The sequence below is a fragment of the Sander lucioperca genome, chromosome 4 (genome assembly GCF_008315115.2).
Source record: "Sander lucioperca isolate FBNREF2018 chromosome 4, SLUC_FBN_1.2, whole genome shotgun sequence".
NCBI classification, from domain to species: domain Eukaryota; kingdom Metazoa; phylum Chordata; class Actinopteri; order Perciformes; family Percidae; genus Sander; species Sander lucioperca.
Window position 1 is genome coordinate 14787213 of NC_050176.1, and position 20688 is coordinate 14807900.

Consider the following 20688-nt stretch of genomic DNA (forward strand, 5'->3'; position numbering starts at 1 on the left):
AATTCCATTAATTTACCAACATTACATAACAAAAAAATCCATTTATTTACCAACATTACATGATTGCCTCTTATAAACATAAAATTTGTAATCCAGGGAGTCGTCATCTCAAAAAAAGAAAAATCTCACAGTGCAGAAGTAAACTTGTATGCAGTTAAGAACTTCAGCATACTGAACTGATGAAGTCGTTAAAAAATGAAGCAACAAAGTGTCTCTAGAACGGTAAATGCTGAAGAACAACGAGGATGTGTTTGACGTCTCTTATCTTTCATTCTGACGTCTGCGTAAAAACTCAGACACACATTCATCTGCTGCTCTGCTCTCTACTGGGCTCAGTCTGGAGGAGAGGGTCAGTGTTTGACAGGCACATCAGCGGGGAACCAGACCCAGCTGCAACCACCTGAAGGACAAAGAAATATTAATTAAAAAAAACACATCAGCTGTTGTTTGATAGGAGGCTTTCTATTTAATGTACATCTGAGAAGTAAAACCTACAGTTGGGTTCAGTTTGGAATTTGAAAGACAACCGTTTATCCCGCCCCTCGGATTGAGCCCTGCCAATGGTGAGTTCCCAGACCCAACATCTTGATGTGGGTCTGGCTTGTCAGGCTAGTTTCAAAAACCTTTAAGAACAATATTTAAATAAATATTCCAAACAATCTTGGGAATATGAACAAGCTATTTCACTGCTCCATATCTCCCAACAACATCAATATGGGTTTAATAAATTGGTATCCGTAGAATAAAATGAGTAATCAGTGCTCAGTGAATGGCTCATGCACAATGGTGTTAAAAAGGTACCGGGTGGAGTTTTTCTATGGAGCAATGTGAAGCAGATGTGAAGTGCATGCAAGCAAACAGGCATCCCCTTGCTTTAACACTGTGCCCCTGATAGACAGCTGGTGGCACTAATGGGCCATGAAATTGAGCAATACAATAGCAAAAGGCAGGGAGTAAGACGACTATTATCTGTCGTAAACAGCGCATGTTGAATAAATAAAAAATGCACTCGACACACATTCACATGAAGTGGACGAATACAAAGTGAAAGCTCCATGGGGTGCCTTTAAAGGAACACGCCGACTCATTGGGAAATTTAGCTTATTCACCGTAACCCCCAGAGTTAGACAAGTCGATACATACCCTTCTCATCTCCGTGCGTGTTGTAAGGCTGTCTGACGGCTCCAGCGGCATCAGGCCAGCACAGAACATGCAGGTGAATGGTTCCAGTAATCCTACTGCTCCCAATAAGTGACAAAATAACGCCAACATGTTTACATGTTGTGATTTGTAGAGTCACAGCGTAACCGGAAACTATATTCTCAGACAGGCTTGCTGCAAAGCAAATCATTCCGCCCAAGTACTATATTCTTCCGCCTGAGAATATAGTTTCCGGTTTGTTTACGGTTAGAAGATGGCTGTGTCTCCTGTTACGTTGTTTTTTTGTACACGCTGTGACTCTACAAATCACAACATGTAAATAGGAAAATGTTGGCGTTATTTGTCACTTTTGTCACAATTCGGAGCAGTAGGGTTACTGGAACCATTCACCTGCATGTTCTGTGCTAGGCTAAGCTACCGGTGGAGCCGTCAGACAGCGTTACAACATGCACGGAGATGAGAAGGGTATGTATGGACTTGTCTAACTCTGGGGGTTACGGTGAATAAGCTAAATTCCCAATAAGTCGACGTGTTCCTTTAAAAAGGGAAAATAGATATGACCCACCGCTAATAAGAAAAAGACAAAAAAAAAAACAGGAGGAACAGCTGATGAGAGTTGTGGAACTTACAGCTGACACTGCGACGGGGCCTTCACTTGTGAAGAGTTGAGTTGAACATCCACTGGCCTGCCTACAGGAGGAGGAGACACAGAAAGTTAAATCAACAGCACAACATTCAGGACCCATCATGAAGGATCGCCACGTGAGACAGAGAAACTTACAGTAGGTGCTGATCACCACATCAGGAGAGGACATGGAAAACAAGGCAGATCAGACAGATCAGATCCACAGCCTTTAGCCAACTCTTATCATGCAGTTTAAAATAGTATACAACAGAAAACCCCAATCTGAACTTCACTACCTCAAAGGGTTGTCTTGATTTTGTTGTAGCAGCAAGTTATGAATTAAATATGACTCACTGGTCCCAGTACTCTGTTGAAGATGACTGAGTGGGAACAATGGCGCGAAGAAAGGTTAACCAATGTTCCCCATCTGACGGAGACAGAGAAACAAAGACATGCCATGTTTGGTTCCTGCCACAAGGCGGTTTGGTTCCTTTACACAAGAGTAGTTTCATCTTCATTCACAAATCCAGTAATGGGTTATTGACCACTATTGGCACTGTAGAGAAATGTACTGATGAGCGCGTCCTTGTGTTTGGATCTTGTGCTTCATGGGCACATGCATGAGGACGCGCATTCAATTCAAATTTTGTTTGAAAGATATAAAAGATATAAACTAGCCAGTTATCTTGAGAAAGCCAGGGAGAAGAGAAAAAAGGCCTTTTACAGAGATGACTTGTAGATGATTTGTTTTTATATAATATTTGTCTTTTTATTTCATTTGGGTTTTTTTTTTTTTTTTATTTAATTTATTGCGTGCGTGCGAGAGAGAGGTTTTGTCTTGTGTCATATGATCGTTAACGAATTTAACACTTAGCAGAGGTGTTCATTTCCATACAGGTTTAGTGGCTTGACGGTTAACGGTGAAGTAGGGGATTTGATTTGCGGGGGTATTTTGGTGACGGTAATGTTATTAGTTAGCAGTAGACTTAGCATTTAGTGCGACAATGGCGAGGAAAAACTTCCTTTAAACGGGCAGAAACCTCAGACAGAACCTGGCTCTTGTTCGGCAGCCATCTGCTGCGGCCGGTTGGGACACAAATACAGAAATATGATTTCATAATAATAGCAGTTGGCATGATGCGCAGTGGCAATTATAGTAACAATAAAGATAATAAAACTATGTCTAGAAATAATAGTGGAGCAGTGCAGGGCGCAGATGGACACTACGAGCACAGAGGAGACGTCTGCTGACTGCAGAAAAGCAGCTTTGTTTCGGTAGTGGTAGATGAAAGGATGAGGACTATGATGATGAAAATGGCAAGCTTTATAATAAATGCAGGTTTTAATAATAAAAAAAATACATATTAAGGCTGTGTGACTAACTTATGATATAAAATGATCACCAAGTTTGAGTTTCCCAGTCGTTATTACAACTTGGAAGTTGATGTGTATGCTATTGTAAGACGTAAACTCGTAATGACAATAACTGCCATACACGAAGAGCTCAAAACAAGTCGTCAACTAATCGATCGACAGAAAATTAACCGATCAACTATTTGGATCATTGATAATCACTAAGTTATTTAATTAAGAGAAATGCCAAAAGTTCACTGGCTACAGCTTCTGTTCTGATTCTAATGTGAATACTTTAAGTCTTCTATAATTATCTTATAAGAATGATCTTTGGGTTTTGGACTTTTGACCAGATAAAACATTTGAAGACATTACTTTGGACCCATGTTATCACTATTCTCGGAGATTTTTTGGACCCAACGATTGAGAAAATAAATGATAATAAAAATAATTGTTAGCTCTATTTCAAGAAAAGATTAAATAAAAATAAAAAATAGCAATGTTTTTTTTTTTGGCAATCAGCTACAGAGAAGACGCATCACTCTGCTGGATTTGTTGTACAAACACTCAGTCCACTCGCAATTATACAGTGAAGGGACTTCCCTCACAAACAATTTGACAACTGAGTACAGACACCGGCTACACAGAGAACTTTAACCTGACTAGTTTAATTGTTGTTGTGTCAAAATTATAAATTGTTGGACTCAGTCCCAGATTCTGCCGTCGTACTGGCAGTCTTGGACACTTCTGCACGATCTGACTAAGACTTTTCATTGGAAGCGTACTGAAGCCTTTAGGGCAGTGATGCTGGCTGTGCCACAGACATGAGGGGCTGCAAGTCGGTGCAGTTCCTACATGTTGCCACTAGATGTGACCAAAGGGTACAAATAACTTGTAAGTTCTTTTAGTTGACGAGAACCCAAGACATCTTAGCATTATTAAAGTGCTCATATTATTCAATTCAATTTTTTTTATTTATAGTATCAATTCATAACAAGATAACAGGACACTTTACAGATAGAGTAGGTCTAGACCACACTCTATAATTTACAAAGACCCAACAATTCCAGTAATTCCCCCAAGAGCAAGCATTTAGTGTGACAGTGGCGAGGAAAAAACTCCCTTTTAGGAAGAAACCTCGGACAGACCCAGACTCTTGGTAGGCAGTGTCTGACGGTGCCGGTTGGGGATGTGATGAACAGTGAAAATAATAGTCACAATAAAGATAATGGAACTATGACTAGAAATAATAGCTGTAGTAGTTCATGGCATAGCAGGGCACTGCAGGGTGTCACAGGACGTAGCACGAATTATGCTTTTGGCTTTTTCGCTTTCCTTTATTGTGTTATATATCTTTTTTGTGCATGTTATAGGTTTACAAAGTGAAAAATCCCAAAGTCCACCCCAAAGGGACTTACCATCTCCAACAGAAAACACTGTTCACAAACTGCTCCAAACAGCTCTATTGTAGTCCAGCCTTTACTTCCTAACGTGCATCACTTTGTAACACGTTATAATGCTGGCCTAGCTGCTAGCGTGACACTCCCTCATACTCTGCTTCTGATTGGCTAGTAGTCCTTACCTAGCTACTGCGCATGTGCGACTCCCAACAAAGATGGAACAGAAGTGAGATGTCTCACTCTGTAGCTAAAACAGAGAGCTCAACACACAGGGTGAAAAGAGGAGCTGCAGCAATGTGTACTATAACAAATATATGGTGTTTTTTGAAAATTAAAACATGTAAACCTATTCTGGTACAACCTCTAAATACAATTATGAACCTGAAAATAAGCATAATATGAGCACTTTAAATAAATAGTAAATCAGAGTGCTGTCCTACTGATAGATTCCGTCTATTTTTTTTTTATGATTCAACCCCCACATAAGGATGTTGAGGGTTTAGTGCATTGATTCATGATCAAGACAAGATGCCCACACACCTGTTGTGTTTTCCGTCTCCTGAGAGATCTCCTGTAAAAAGGAGCTGAGGCGTTCCGGGTTGGAGGACAAATTGAGCCACAGCCACGCGAGCGCCCAAGTGTTCTCCTGAGAGACAGAAATGTTATTGGATAAAACCTTTAGATCCTCATTTTAGTTTCATGGGGTTAAGGAACATGGAAACTGTGTGACTGTGTGTGTGTGTGTGTGTGTGTGTGTGTGGGGTTCAGCTCTTTGGGCTAAATGTCTGGAAACAGGATGTGACATCAGGAGACTACCTTAAACGTCTCGAGCACGGGGAGGGCTGGACTCAGAGGAGCTTTACAGATTCTCAAACCTAAAGCCCCTGTTACCAACAGCAACAAGGCCTGATCTGGGTACTCCTGTAAACACAAACACATACACTGTATTAACAGTTTATAACGTTACCCACGCGCAAGTCGTAACATCCATGGATTTGAGTGCAAATATGGAGATCATAACAGACATACCTTCTGAAAGGATCCCGGGATCAGTAAGTTTGAACAGAACTGATCGTGCAGAATCGAATTCACAACATCCTTGGCTTCCTGAAGTCCAGACACGAAAGTCAGAAAATACGAAAACAACTACAGCCAAAAATAAATGGAAAAATTACCAAAACATTAAAGAGCTGTTAATAAGCAAGAAATACATACCTGTAGAAACTGTGAGCTCGGTTCTGGGAGAGCGGTGTGTGTGTTGGCGACTGTGAGTAAACTGGTCCAGCACTGAGACTGGATCAGAAAGGTAGCAGACGTACAACCACACATCAAAATCCTTTATTTATATAGCACATTCATGCACATGGGAGAAACACAATGGGCTTTGAATGAAAAGAAAAAGCCATTCACAATCACTCTGTCACAACAAGCACACAGGCAAATGCTGAACTATTCAATGGAAGGAATAGCATGGAAGGACTATACTCATTAAAAACAGAAAAGGAAAATGGATTTTTATTAAAAAAGTCCTCAATATGCCATGCCAGTGAATAAACATGGCTTTGACAGATGACCTGAGAGGTCTGGGTAGCTCCTAGCATGTCCTATGCCTTCTGTGTATGTCATATTGAGTGCTTTAAAAAACATAGAGCAAACCTTAAAAGATACAAGAAACCTTTAACATCAATTCTAATGTTTACTGGGAGCAGAGATGCTCAAAAGTCTCTGAGGTAGAGTCCGAGTCAAGTCTCACGATATGACCTAAAACCAAAATCCCGACTAATTGCACAATTTACCTCAATAACGACAAATAAATAAAAAAATTGATTCTTTTTTTGTCCTCATAGTTCATTGGCAAGATTTGTACTGTAAATAGGCACAAAAATTAAAGGTGAGATTTTTTTTCTTATTCAAAAGTACTTATTTTTGTGATTTTAAAATAATTGAAGCAAACACACAAAGCGGGGAACTATTATGGCTATTTATTGAAAATGTATAAAATGAAAGCACACATTGCTTGAAATGAAAATGTCTTGTGAAAAAAAAGTCACATTTTAGTTTTATAAAAATTATCATCATGGGAAAAATACGTCGATAACAGCTTCAGAATTTCGATGTCGATACATTTTCAATCAATCGTCCAGCCCTACGTTACAATACATGTTTGTTTTCCTCTCTCACATGTGGCCACGCGCAGCAGATACATTACGTATTAAGTAGGTAGGTTCTAGGTTACGCAGGGAGGGGAATAACATTCAGCTCTTTAGACATTTCCTAAAAAAAAAAAAAAAAAAAAAGATTGAAGAGTTATGAAGGTAAATATGGTGCAAAAAGGGAGAGCTTGTAGAATACAATGTGAGAACTTGCAGAACAAAAAATCTGAACTTGTATGTTAAAATTTGCACTTGTAAAAAATATTCACACACATGTGATCTGAATTTGAAGTCATACAAAGAAAAAAAACATGAGAGCTTGTAAAAAAAATCTGAACTTGTAAGTTGAAATTTGCACTTGTAGAAAATGTTCAGTGTTTTAGTTTGACTGTTAAAAAGTGTTAATAATTAAAAGGTATTTATTTAGAAGCGGGCTGGCTGCTAGTTAGCTAACACTAGCATGCTATTCCACCAAGTTTCCATGCTACATAAATAAGCCGGACAGAGTTGTCCCTCATCTGGCGATAGAAACCCTGATTTTCCCATAGACTGTATATAAGAAGGCTTTTCCCGTTCTGTTAGCTCAGAGCTCCACAGTCTAAGTCCACAGGTACAAATTAGTTTTGCACCAAATGTATCGTCAAGAGTGTTGTGAAAGTCGAGGTGCGCAGATTGGCCACTTTGTGATGCGAGAGAGCACATATGTGAAGTTGCAGTGACAGATTCCAGAGGTTGTAATCACTGAGTTGTGGTTGTGATGGAAAATGAACCAGAGTAAAAAAAAAAGTATACGAGTAAATGTTGCATTATAAGTTTGCAGCTGTCATTGTGTTCATGTAAATATCAATCTACACACTTGTGAATATTTTTTCTGTAACTTCACATTCAGAATACAGGTGTGTGAACATTTTCTACAAGTGCAAATTTCAACTTACAAGTTCAGATTTCTTTTACAAGCTCTCATGTTTTTTTTCTTTGTATGACTTCAAATTCAGATCACATGTGTGTGAATATTTTTTACAAGTGCAAATTTTATTTTTACAAGTGCAAATTAAATTTTTACAAGTGCAAATTTTAACATACAAGTTCAGATTTTTTGTTCTGCAAGTTCTCACATTGTATTCTACAAGCTCTCCCTTTTTGCACCATATTTACCTTCATAAAGAGTCCCGCATCTCGAGTCCGAGTCAAGTCTGAAGTCACTGTGTGTGTCACTTAAGTGCGACCCGAGTCCAAGTCTCAAACTCAAGTCCCCATCTCTGACTAGAAGTCAGTGCAGTGATATTAAGTCGGGTGTAACAGTCTCTTTATTAAAACTTCACAGCCTTCTAAAGAGTGAAGACCAGAGAGAAAGCCATTACTGTAGTCTGTTTAAGGCTACAAAACCCTGCACAAGTCAGATTTAGATTTCTTTTCTAAGTGATAAAAAGCTGATGTTCCTATCTGTTGATTTGTTACTGAACAGTGAGAAAGTAGACTTACGTCAGTGAAGACGGCAGAGCTGCATCTCTGAACCCTGAGAGCAAACCTCACCAGCGCAGCACACGTCAGTGGCACAGCATCTAGAGAGAGGAGCAAGTTTGACTTCTTATGAGAAACTCAATTAAAAATAAAAAAAAATAAAAAAAAGGTGTTTATAAGTACAAATCTATAATGTATCTACGTCAGACCTTTAATTGGCTCCCACGCTGCTTCAGAACAGCAGAGCTCTTCTGGCCTCATGACTGCTAGCTTTGGTGCTGTTGCCGTTTTAAAGACGCGGAGATAAAAGAGGAAGAGATCTGGAGTAAAACGGGAGGCGGGGGCGTTCACTGATGGGAACAAACTGTGCACAGTGGACATGAAGTCCCCGTCCATGCACATGAAGTAAGGGATGAGGTCTTGTACTCGCTGGAGGCTACCGGAGAAACAAAGCACATACAGCAAGTCAACAACTTGTCACAAGTCATGTCTTAATCTAAATAATATGTAAATCTATGCCTGAGATTTTATTTTGAAAGGTTAAAGTTGTAATAACTACTTCTTTTTTTTTTAAACAGGGGTCTGAACCTTCATGTGCTTTGGTTTCTAAATATACATGGAATACATTTTTTTTTTTTTTATATTTTTAAAATTGTTGTCAAACAACCAGTTCACTGAAACAAAGAAAACCCAATTAGTCAACCAAAACTGTAACATAATATTGTTAAAAAGGCTCCCTTCTACAAAAACTCGGCTGGTTACAGAAAGTAATTTTAAAATGATTAAAAATGTAGACTTCTCTAAACAACTTTACATTATTTTCAGTCGGATTTACAATCTTTTTTTTAACCTGCACAAAATAACAGTCTATGCTGAGTGACTTTATTTGTCATCGCGCTCACAATATAAAAGTTCTGCTTATGTCTATCACTGGGTTAAGACCTAATAGTCTCCAAGCTTTTAAATGCAATCAAATTTCTTTTTTAAAGAATTTTTTGGGGCATTTTTAGGCCTTTATTTTTACAGGACAGATGAAGACATGAAAGGGGAGAGAGAGGGGGGAACGATATGCAGCAACGGAGTCAAACCCGCGGCCGCTGAGTCGAGGAGTAAACCTCTATACATGTGCGCCTGCTCTACCAACTGAGCTAACCTGGCCACACAATCAAATTTCTTTAATCGATACCCTACTAGATATCAACAGAGTAGAGCTGAAGGCTGGTAAGCTTGATGATGTGCCCGCTCAGACATGCTTCTTTTTTTTTAAACAATAACACATTATTTTTTGCAACTTATTATCATAACTAACATCTCCACACAGTTACTGCAATTTGGTCTATACCACATACTCAACCACTCAGTTAATTGTAATTATTTAAATTTGACATTTTAAAACCTCACTTTTCTCTCCACGCTAACATTTTCATATTCCGTGATGGAGGATTTCCATCAAAAGACACCATCCTTGTTAAATACAGGATGAAATTAAACTTAAAAACACACTTATGCTTCAGTGCACTCACAGTTCAATATCATCAGTCTTGACGACTCGTATATAGCGACACAGTTCTCGGTACCTGCAGTAAGACATTAGAACACAGCCAGGTTTGGCTTTATTAACAGTTATAAAAAGGAAAGAGCGTGTGTCTATATGTTATATACAGGAAGTGTGTTTGTGTATCTGTTGGTACCTGTGCTGTCGCTGTAGTAGTTCTGTTCTCAGTAGAACTACAGAAATCTGTTCAAAAAGGACGTCCTTCTTGCCTTTGTCTTTGCGAACGCCCGACACGTTCTGACCTTTCAGCACAGACACCAGCAGGACATCATCCCAAGGACGAACACACAGGCTGGAGCACACACAAAGTTATAAAAGCGTGCACACACACACACACACACACACACACACACACACACACACACACACACACACACACACACACACACACACACACACACACACACACACACACACACACACACACACACACACACACACACACACACACACACACACACACACCTGTTCTTCATGTTCTTCAGCTCAGCAGGGAAACACAATCTCTTGTAAAAATCCTGCAGCTTGTGGATGAACTCTTGGGTAAAATCAGCCATCACCATCTGCCTCTGCATGGATGCTATTACCCTGAAAAAACCCAATCACACACGGAAGAAGGTCAATACACAAATGAATTTGTTACAGACAGGTAACAGGGTTGTGCGTGTGTGTGTGTGTGTACCTCTGCAGTAACACCAGTTTGGCTTTAGCAGCATTACTCATTGGAGACTGTAGGGGGACAGTCCTGTAGAGAATCATGCCAGCCAAAGAAAATGGATAGAAACAAAAAAAATGTAAAAGCTGTGAAGATAACCATTAATCTGAAGAGAAAATGCTATTTTGAGAGTGTGTGTGTGTGTGTGTGTGTGTGTGTGTGTGTGTGTGTACCCTGATACTTGAAAATGTCCAATAAAGTCCTCAGCGGCTCCGAGTCTCATGATGGCAGCAGCTCTGTCCTCCAGTTTATCTGCTATGTTCAGGAACATTGAGACATACTCGTACACAGGTAGGTAACTGCAAAAAAGTAAAGAAAATCTAAATTGTTTTCACTTCTCATATGTTAATACTAGGATAACGGTATTGTTTTAACATTATGGACACTCTGCTCCGTCACTCACTCGTGTAAGACGACTTTCTGTTTGGAATTTTCCAACTCGACATACTTTCCCTTCAGGAAGGAAGAGAACTGGTCAGAGAGCCCTTGTCTGAACCACTGCAGCATCGTCTCTGGACAAGAGAAAGACAAATCCAAGGGCAGAGAAATAACATCTAATTAGTCAAACAACCAGTGGTTCCGTCGGAGGTTTTCAAAATGTGAATGCAATGTCCACATATTCGTGAGAGAGCGAGCACCTGCGTGTCGGAGGGGAGCATCTATTTCAGACAGAGTGAGCTTGAATGTCTTCAGTCCTCCCAGCAGCACGCAGTCTCGCAGGTGGTTCCAGAAGTTGCTCCTCTTGTGGCTGTTGCAGTGACACACACCTGTCTGACTCCACATTAAACACTGAAAACACACACAGGACAACAACATTAAAGCAGCGGTGAGGGTTTTTTTTTCCCTCTCTTAACGAATAAAAAAACTTGAAAATATCTTTATCTACAAATAAATGTGTATTTTGTCCAGAGCACAGGGGCTAATAATGCTCTTTTCCTGAATTTGTGGTCACTCATGTATGTGGTCATACATTGAACAATACAGATATATAAATAAATTATCTTGTAAAATGCCTCTGTGTGTTTTGGTGGCCTGTGGTGACAGTGCACAGTTCACACAGGAGAGTTCACACTACACTACAAAATGAAAGCTGAACATTGTTTTGTGGATCTGACAACACTCATACGATATGGGAAAAGGAGAATAATCAACCCACTTTGTTTTAATGTTTAGTGAGTTTTGACGTGTGTGGCTGCGCTGCGTATCATTCCCCTCGGTAAGCTAATCAGGCCGTGTATACGGTTTATAGACCACATCAACACATACCGATGACGCCAGCTTGTCGCAGATGTAGCAGAAACACTGATCGCACATGAGCTGGTTACCGGCCACAGGAGTGTCGATCACACAATCTGTAGCCCTGAGCAGGACAGAGGAGAAGGGATTACTTTTTAATGGAGGGGCAAAAAGCACTGAGTAATATTTTACAAAGTATGCGTGGCAATTTACTCACGTAAAAGTATGTATGGGACAGTCGTAGCGCGCATGAGGCAGCACCTCAGCACGGCGAGAGAAGGTGACCACCAGGTCTTCATCCAGAGCAGTGGGAGATAAAGCACAGTCTGAAACACAGAAGAAGAGCAGCTGGTGACGACTTATAACATAAACCAGAGGTTCCTAAACTTTTCATGCATAGGACCCCTAAACTGATACAAGTTAGACCACAGACCCCCAAATTGATAAGATTTTGTCCCAGGATCCACCATCTGATAGAATTTTTGCTTTTAGAGGTTTTATTACAGAAAGTGTACAAAATCCATGATCAAAATAGTCATACATTGTGTCACTGTGTTACTTATGGATGGAATTATAGTGATCTGTTTTGTGGGACTAGATGTAAATATCCCTTATTTGCAAACTTGAGACAAACTGCTAAAAGACTCTGTGGGATGGTCGAGTAAGAGATGGCATCCTCTGTTATCAAGTGGCTGTGCTTCTTTCGCTGATAGGCCAACAACACCGCCGAACGAGTGTTCAGCGGTGAAACCTGGCGTCCCAGGCTCAGCCCCTAGATGCCATCTGCTCACTTGAGGGCCCAGGTGGAGTCCTTTCTTTGCCCTTTTTGCTTGGGACCCCCCTGGAACCTCCTCAAAGACCCTTGGGGGTCCTCGGACCTCACTTTGAGAACCACTGACATAAACAACCCTGACATACAGGCTGCTGGTGAGTAATGTAAACAGTTGTTACCACTCTTCTTCACGTCCTCCACCTCCACAATGAGAACCGAGGGTTCACTGCATATTTCATCTTCATCACCACTCTTCTTCAAATCCTCCACCTCCACAATGAGAACCGAGGGTTCACTGCATATTTCATCTTCATCATCACTGAGGATGATGATTTCTCCAGTGTCCACCGATGTACACATCAGCAATGTCTAGCACATAAAAACCGGGAAAAGAAAAGGCATCATTAACTCACATATGTGTAAAATGTTGGTCTTTGAATGAGCGAGTCACACATTCCTTCACACATATACAAACCCTTCATGTGTTATTCCCATAGACTGTAAATAGTAACAGTCTATGGTTGTTCCTCATTGAAAGTTTACAGGCTGGTTTGTTAGGATTTTGGGAAGAGACCGGGCTCATATCAATACAATCTACACAACATATCATCTGGATTGAATTTAGAAGTGTGTCTTGGCTGCGTTATTCTGTTATTAACTTAAAACAGACCTATACGTTTTTATTCCTACTAGCTAACGTTAGCTAGCTTTACTCAAGGCAGAAACAGCACGTTAACGTTAACGTTAAATACGTGTTAAAACAGTTGATGAATTGTGTCAACAGTTATTTATAACTACCAAGGATAGTGGCGTTAACCAATTAAAACACGTCTAAATACTTGTTATGTTTTATGAGCGAGTTATCTCACCGTTGTTGTCCGTTTAATCAAAGTAAATAAGTTGTTTTTGGCGCCGGTGTTCTCCAGTCTCAACGTCACCGGATGCGACGTTTTTCACTTCTTCTTTGTCGGCTTTAATGGCGGTTGGCAAGCCAGTTTATAGGTGCATTACCGCCGCTTAGTAGAATAAGAATACATTCAGAAAATGAATACAAAAATAAATATTCTTTGATAAGCCTGGTTCTTTCAGTAGTTGTTTAACTGGTTATTTCTTATTATTTTCTCCTTCTTAATGTTTCACTTTAATGCCAAGTACTATGCTGGAGTAATAATAATAATAATAATAATACATACTGTATAATAAATACTTTCTTAAAAAGTTTCTCTCAAGTAACTGCATGAACAGGTATAACTATACATAACAGCCTGCCCTAATATTTAATTATTTTGGGACTAATTTCTTCCTCTTGATAATTTCTTGAGTATTTTTGACCCTAACATTATAACATGTTCTACTGGATCATCTATTTTACAATAATGAATTACCCAGAGATGGATGCTTTCCTATTTAAAGGCAAAGTTATCATTGTCCTTATCTTATTCATCCACATTACCTAACACTTAATTTCATGCCTCTTCTTAAAATATCAAATAATACGTCCATATTTTATTTCTGAAGAGATCCTTTCCACTGTTCTGTTGAAGCACAACAAGATCACGTTTAACTCTAGCCTGGTCCTACCAGACTCTAGTAACGCCAAGTCTGTGTAATGTTGAAAACTGCCTTCAAAGGGGGGTGTTTTAAAATCCACATCCAAACACACAATGGTCCCACAAGGGCTCACCCACATCCACCGGGTCGAAACGCACCCTTCTATGTTTCCCGTGGCGGTGACTTGGACTTTGGGGCAGGCAACGCCGCGTTCTGCCAACAGATGCCGGATAAATGCAGAGTCAGGCTAGTTTAACTCTGCCTTTTGAGGAAAATGTTACACAAATAACCCACTACTGACATATTAGTTCAGTTTCTGTTACATTTTAGTCTATCAAACTGTAAGGAGAAGCAACACTGTGATTTCAGTGTCAAGCAGTACTTTTAGATGTCATTATCTACCCCCATCAGATTATGGTTGACTCTGCAAATGCATGCTTTTCACAATTTAATAGGACAAAGTGCACCATCCTTTTACCCTGCCACAGCCCCTCAACACTCTTCCAAATGCAGCAAAGACAGTAAAGTAATGAATAGTCGTTAATTAAATTAATTTTTGTTTAAAGAAAGTCAGTTTTGAGAAAAAAAAGGATAAAAAAAATGATAAACCTGATCTGATCTTTAAATTGTGGTTTCAAAATCACATAGAATGTAGGAGGCAACCAAGGTGAGGTTGAATTCATCAACCATCATGTACTTGAATTTTACTTTAATTGCAATAAATTTTACAATAACATTGATTTTTGTAGAAAAATGCATCTGCAATAAGTTAACTGACTGAAGGTCCATGAGCTCCTTTGACCCAGAGTCCATCCAGGGTTACACGGCTGAACGCAAACAGACCAACAGAGGATCAAGGAGAGAAATGAAAGCTACTTTCTGGAGTGCTGTTACAGAGCAGCGGTGCTCGCCTTGTCCTTGTTACGAGAATGATATCTCCTTGCTGCTGCTCTCTGGTTTCTTTGGGTCTCTGTCAGTCCATCTGCTGCTTCTGTTTTCAGCACTTCAGTGTCCGTCTTAGACTGCAGCTCTGCCTGCTCGTCCTCAGCGCTCTGAGCAGGCATGTCTCTCAGCCACTGCTGGTAGTAACCACGGAAACCATCGATTTGGACCAGGTAGTTGTTTCTGGACTTGTACTGGGATTGATGGAAGGGAGGAAAGATAAGGGGGAGCAGGAAGAGATGGGCAACATAAAAAATATGAATCAGTCAAGAAACCATTTATCTAAAGAATGACATTAATCATAATGTTGTTGTTTTTTTTAAAGCTGATTTTTGGCCACTCTGGGGCAAAGGAATAACATCAAAACTCAACAGAGAAACGATGACCTTTAATTTATTATGTCTATGCATTAGACATTAGAGTTGTCTCTTTACACAGTAGGATACGGAGCATTCATTTAGAGTTCTGGCCACCTGGCAAGTCTGATATGAATTTATTTAACCCTTGTGTAGTCTTCCTGTCGACCTGCAACTTTTAGTTTTTCTGGGTCAAAATAAAATAAATGTCAATGTTTAGGTCGTTTTTTTTTTCTGCGCTTTTGAAGCTTTTTTCCCCCCTTTTTTTCAACGTTCTTTTATCCTTTTTTTTTTTTTTAAATGCTATAAAATTGAATAAAACACGCAAATTCAATGAAAGTAGTGAACTGATCATTTATTTTACTCATTATTTTTTGAAGAGTAATAGTTGTAGGGAATCATCCACGTTATTTTTATTTTTTTTGACAATTTGTTTGAAAGAAACCCAAATTTCTGATATAGAAACTTTTTTTTAAATGGGTCAAATTTGACCCGAGGACAACAGGAGGGTTAAGCAGCTAAATGCTCCATTACATTCACTAGCTTGTCGCCAACAGTGTTTGTCTGATTTTTGGTGCTAGGTGCTTGGTGGCGTACAGTGGGTTTATCAGAGCTTTTCAGCTGAAAACAACTGCCTGCTGGGGCTAAAAACAGGGCTGATGAGAGTGGAGTTTGGACCGTAGTGTAGAGCTGTTGTCATTAATATTTACACAAATAAAGCCTACGGTGCATCAAACCATTCCCAGGACAAAATAAAAGCTTCTGAACAGCTCAGTTAAAGCATGGCTCAGAGATCTAGACATTTTGACTGCCACAGCAACAATACAGTTTTGGAAATGAGAAACCTCTGCAGTTCTTTGGTACAAAATGCTTTGGGAAACCTGTTTTTTTAACTTATTTGAAACCGATTTCCTTCACTTCCACTAAAGTTGTTTGTTTGTGCCATGAAGATTACAGCAGTCTTCGGGTTCTTTGGTTGTGATCAGAATCTGCACCTACCTCCTCTATCCACACAGGTATTTGTTGCTCAGGTATGAACTGACTAGTTGGTGGTAGATACTGTACGTATTCTTACCTGGTTATAGTTGGGAGGATATTGTGAGGCAAACTCCAGCTGCCTGATGATGACCTCATTAGGCCACACCCCCATGCTGCTCATGCTTTTGAGCATTATTTTAAGGTAGACGAAATCCAGTCTTCGAGCTGCTCGGCCAATTAGAGCAGAAAACACATGGACGTTAGGCCTTAGTCCCGCCTCCTGTGGAAAAACATGTGTAAAGATGAAGGTCTCTCAAGTCTGTTGTTGGATCCTCATTTAATTGTTTGGTTTTATCATAAAAAGGATTTTTTTTTTGTGGTCTCTCCAATTTGTTGTTAAAGCACTTTGAGTTACACTCTCTGTATGAAAGGTGCTATATAAATAAAGTTTATTATTATTATTATAATTATTATTATTATTACTATTAAGTAGTCAAGTCAGTTGTATTTCCTATGACAATGCTACAGTTCATCTTCATCTCTTAGTGCAGCTAGCACATTCCATGTTCTCTGTGTTCACATCAACATAAGACAAAGCAGCTGTGACACAATATGGAAGAATTTTCTGTCTTTCATTATACAAATAAGACGTGAGATTTCACATCTATTCTGACTTTTATGTGTTTAGTGTTTCATCACCTCCATGTCCTTCAGCAGCTGCAGCCCGTCCTGCTGTCGCTCACAGCCTAATGCGAGGCTTCCAAATGTCTGCACATCCACGTTTACGTTGCGCTGTCGCATCACACTCAACACAGCCTAGAAAGAGAACAAAAGTATCACAAATACGCACAGACTCTTTAAGGGTCGCTCGCTTCACCCGGGAAAAAAAACACCCATATTTTCACTGTAGTGATGCAGATACTGTAGGGTTAGGTTTAATTTGCCCAGGTTTTGTATTTGGGGTCTGGTGCTCAGAGCATTGAAAAATAAAATAAAATAAAATAAAAACAATCAACAGACAAATATAGTTCCAGAAACTGTGTCATTTGTTGCTCTGGGTGGACACAGTTTTCAAAAGGACAATTTTTTTCCGAAAGAAAGTATTTGTTATATTTGTATTTGTTATGTGGCGGTGATGGCACAGTGGATATGACACCTGCCTTGGTGTGGGAGATCTGGGTTCGATTCCCACTGTGATACATCAACCAATGTGTCCCTGAGCAAGAGGTGTGCAACCTCTGACGTATATAGCAATTGTAAGCTAAATTAATTCTTACTCTTATTTTTAATACATTCTGTGTGTGTGTGTGTGTGTATATATATATATATATGTGTATTTATTTATACTTATATTGTTTGTTCTGTTTAACCTGTTTGTTTAACTTATTTTAGAGAATGTGTGACATGCACCTACAACACCAAAACAAATTCCTTGTATGTGTAAAAAACGTACTTGGCAATAAAGCGTTTCTGTTTCTGATGATATGTAATGTAATGTACTGTAAAACTGTTCACAGCAGATTATTAAGAGTAATGGGGACACTGTTTCCTGTATTCGGGTGGAGGCAGAAACCTGGCCACATGGAACCAACACTACCTGCATGACTAGACACTGCTAAAGGTAAGTGTCTGTACCTTTGCCTCCTCCAGGTCACCAGCTTTGGCTGCTCTGCGCATCACAGAGTTAAAGAACGCAACGTCAAGCTTCACTTTATGCTGCTTTGCAACCTTCAGCAGCATCTGCAGAGACGTGGACCCCGGCTCCATCGTGTCGGCCATCAGAGTCAGAGTTCTGAGGTCTGGACTAAGTCGGTCAGCTGCCATCTTCTCCAGGAAACCTTGAGCTCCTCCGATGAGGGCGAGCCTATCTGATGCTCCATCCACGGTGCCAAGGGAGACCACACTACCACTCTTACACTCAAAAAGGTCCAGTAAGTTAGGGGCTGTAGAATCACCAGCTAAATCTGAAGGCAACAAAACAGTTTCTCTTTGTCTGACTGCTACCAAATGGGTTGAGTCTTGTCTGCTGTGGGTCTCTTCCTCTCTGCCTCTGCTGTCCTGCTGACTGTCACTGTGTGGATCAGGTTGGATAAACAGTTGCCTCTCCAGGACGTCAATTTCTATTAGATCCCTGTGTCCAGACTCTGATTTTTCGTGTGACGCACGTTCCTTCTCGTACTTCCGGTCAGGCCTCAGCAGCAAGTCAGTGGCCAGGACAGGATCGCCAATCCCACAATCCCTAGCGGTTCGCAAGAGAAGGTTGTAGTTCTTTAAGTCTGGATGAATCCCTGACCTCAGCATTTGGCGCCAAACCTGAAACAGCAACAAAGAGGTAAGGCACCTATTGACTGTGCCGTGCGATAACAATATCTATTATATTATATATATTACCACTTCATTGTATTGTGTGAGTTGGGTCTCAGCCGCAATCTGAGTCAGGATAAAGGGGCCTTATCTATCAAAAATATTCAATACTAATGTGGTTAGGTGGCTTTAAATCATGCATCTACCTGTAGAGCCAGTCTGAATCCAGTTTGTTTGTCCTTCAAACAGCCCATCAGCAGATAGTGAAACGTCTCCTGAGTTACAGCATGGCCGTTCTGCAGCATCTCCTGCACACATACACAAACTCATTTAGAAATCTAACACAATTCAGTAAACCAACCTTCCAAACACGTATATACAAATTTCGGCCCATGTTGTACCCTGAGCGTGTGAATACAGGCTTGAAGGTGGTTGGTCATGGCGTGTGTCTTGAGAAGGGCGTGGTACGTGATGGTGCTGAGGGGGTAGTTTTTACGACGGAGTTCTTGCTCCAACTTCAACGCTTGCTGGAGACCGGCTTGTTTGGATGGCGACTCCGCACAGGCATTGAACAGAGCGGTGTAGGTGGCATCTGCCGGCTCTAGACCTCGCTTTTTCATCTGCAAGACACACACACACACACATTATTGCTTACCTTGAGATGTCTGTTTGTGTCAAACAATTTACATCTGAAAAAGGTGTATATGAAAATGTGAAGCTAATTGTTGTACACTAAAAGTACAACTTGGAAATTTAAGGAATTTAAGGACTGGGAATTGAAATAAATATAATACAATTTCAGGAAAACTGTGATATAATTGTAACTAAAAGTACTAACCTATGTGAGATGATGTTTTTACAATTCAACATAAAAACAGCACCACAAACTACAGCTTCCTTCTCTTAAACAAATTATTGTATTAGTTTAGTAAATCAATAATAAAAATAACACATGTGGTTATGGCTTGAAAAACTCTATATAACTCACTTTAAGATCTGGAATATTTGACATGTTGATGAAAATGCTACAACATATAAACATGATAAAAAATGAATAAATAAAATATCCCTACATCATTGTAGAGTCTGAAGGCCTTTTTGAGTTGTCCAGCTCGACCACAGCCTCCTATCAGGATAGTGTAGTTGCACTCCTCCGGCCGCAGCCTCTCTCCCTGCAGCATGTCTCGGCTGAACACATCCAAAGCCTCCTGCAGCTGGAAGAGGACACATACAGTTTAGGATTATACACAGAAAGAGGTGAGAAGACAGACATATTAGCTCAAAATAAACTCACCTTGTTGTCTTTGATCAGCTTTTTGCACTGTAAGAAGTACCAATACGGTGTGTTTGTTCTCCCGGGCCTCCTGCGAGGTTTCACCGGGTCTTCATCCTCGTCCACCTCCTCACGGTGCCGCAGATCCTGGATGTATGGGCTTGTTTTTCTAAAAGACCTCCTGGACGACATGTCGGTGGAAAGGGAGCCGAAGCTCTCCCGGTCTGGTGGGTCGCTCTCGGCTGGGGCTGAAGGGGAGGCCAGAGGGTCTGTACCCCCATGGGAAGCGGCGGATAGGGACACAGATCTGGCGGATAGCAGCTGCCAGGGTGTCGGTGCGAGGAGCCCTGGTGACCGGTGTCGTGACAAATCGTGTCCCCCTGCCAGATTCAGGGTTCTGGTCGAGTTCTTAACCGTTGAAAACAGGGATAACTTTGCTACAGAGACCGAGACTTTCCTCCCGTTTCGCACGCACGAACGAGCAACGGACGTCAACATATTTAGCAATTTAAGCTAGTTAATTAACGTTACTTTTTCGTTATTTCGCTAGAGAGAGAGGTTATCTGCGTAGCTTCTGTTCTGTCATGTTGTGTGCGCACCACGATGTTTCAATGACAAAAACTAGACAAGACCTGAATAATAGATATCGAACAAAAGTTTCAAAGCACCATGTCTGGTGATGTGGTCCCTAAAATGACTTAACAAGGACATCAAATTAAGTTTGAACATATCACGGTTTAATGGTTTAATTGTTGAAAAAGCTTAATCTCTCTGGATAGGATGGCCCGTTAAGATCGACTACATCGGTGATAGATTAGTATGCCTCCGTGTGCCGTTGACTTCACATCTCTAC

At 40.3% G+C, this 20688-nt stretch overlaps 2 protein-coding genes across 10 annotated transcripts; both read right to left on the reverse strand.

Moving 5' to 3' along the window:
* Window positions 1-21: 21 nt before the first annotated feature.
* Window positions 22-13415, reverse strand: zgc:112980 (uncharacterized protein LOC503706 homolog). Of its 9 annotated transcripts, none has more exons than XM_031289066.2 (21): window positions 13301-13415; window positions 12740-12800; window positions 12611-12670; window positions 11877-11985; window positions 11690-11783; window positions 11062-11212; window positions 10827-10935; window positions 10597-10722; window positions 10391-10453; window positions 10174-10296; window positions 9845-10000; window positions 9677-9730; window positions 8363-8589; window positions 8175-8254; window positions 5755-5832; window positions 5569-5646; window positions 5356-5460; window positions 5080-5185; window positions 2141-2213; window positions 1791-1851; window positions 22-400 (listed from the first exon to the last, which is right to left on the reverse strand). In XM_031289066.2, the coding sequence occupies exons 2-21, from the start codon at window positions 12789-12791 to the stop codon at window positions 305-307; spliced, it is 2001 nt and encodes a 666-aa protein (XP_031144926.1). In that variant the 5' UTR covers window positions 12792-12800; window positions 13301-13415; the 3' UTR covers window positions 22-304. The 9 variants fall into 9 exon arrangements, with proteins under 9 accessions (XP_031144926.1, XP_031144924.1, XP_035856741.1 ...); XM_031289064.2 differs by adding an exon at window positions 1943-1950 and having other exon boundaries at window positions 12611-12800; XM_036000848.1 differs by lacking the exon at window positions 12611-12670 and having other exon boundaries at window positions 12680-12800.
* Window positions 13416-14650: 1235 nt separating this feature from the next.
* On the reverse strand, window positions 14651-20333 carry ptcd1 (pentatricopeptide repeat domain 1). The gene is made up of 8 exons (XM_031289453.1): window positions 19857-20333; window positions 19636-19776; window positions 18964-19182; window positions 18769-18870; window positions 17894-18571; window positions 16958-17074; window positions 16356-16538; window positions 14651-15118 (listed from the first exon to the last, which is right to left on the reverse strand). The coding sequence occupies exons 1-8, from the start codon at window positions 20331-20333 to the stop codon at window positions 14873-14875; spliced, it is 2163 nt and encodes a 720-aa protein (XP_031145313.1). The 3' UTR covers window positions 14651-14872.
* Window positions 20334-20688: the final 355 nt, after the last annotated feature.

Excerpts from the sequence above, each read along its gene's own strand:
- ptcd1 (XM_031289453.1), bottom strand. The coding sequence starts at position 20,333 with ATGTTGACGTCCGTTGCTCGTTCGTGCGTGCGAAACGGGAGGAAAGTC. Across the intron at positions 18,572-18,768 it reads GATTCAGACTGGCTCTACAG|GTTTGGCGCCAAATGCTGAG; the intron begins GTAGATGCATGA and ends TTGCTGTTTCAG. Across the intron at positions 16,539-16,957 it reads AGCTGCTGAAGGACATGGAG|GAGGCGGGACTAAGGCCTAA; the intron begins GTGATGAAACAC and ends GTTTTTCCACAG.
- zgc:112980 (XM_031289063.2), bottom strand. The coding sequence starts at position 12,791 with ATGTGTACATCGGTGGACACTGGAGAAATCATCATCCTCAGTGATGAT. Across the intron at positions 9,731-9,844 it reads CTACTACAGCGACAGCACAG|GTACCGAGAACTGTGTCGCT; the intron begins GTACCAACAGAT and ends GTCTTACTGCAG. Across the intron at positions 8,590-9,676 it reads AAGACTGATGATATTGAACT|CCTCCAGCGAGTACAAGACC; the intron begins GTGAGTGCACTG and ends TTTCTCCGGTAG.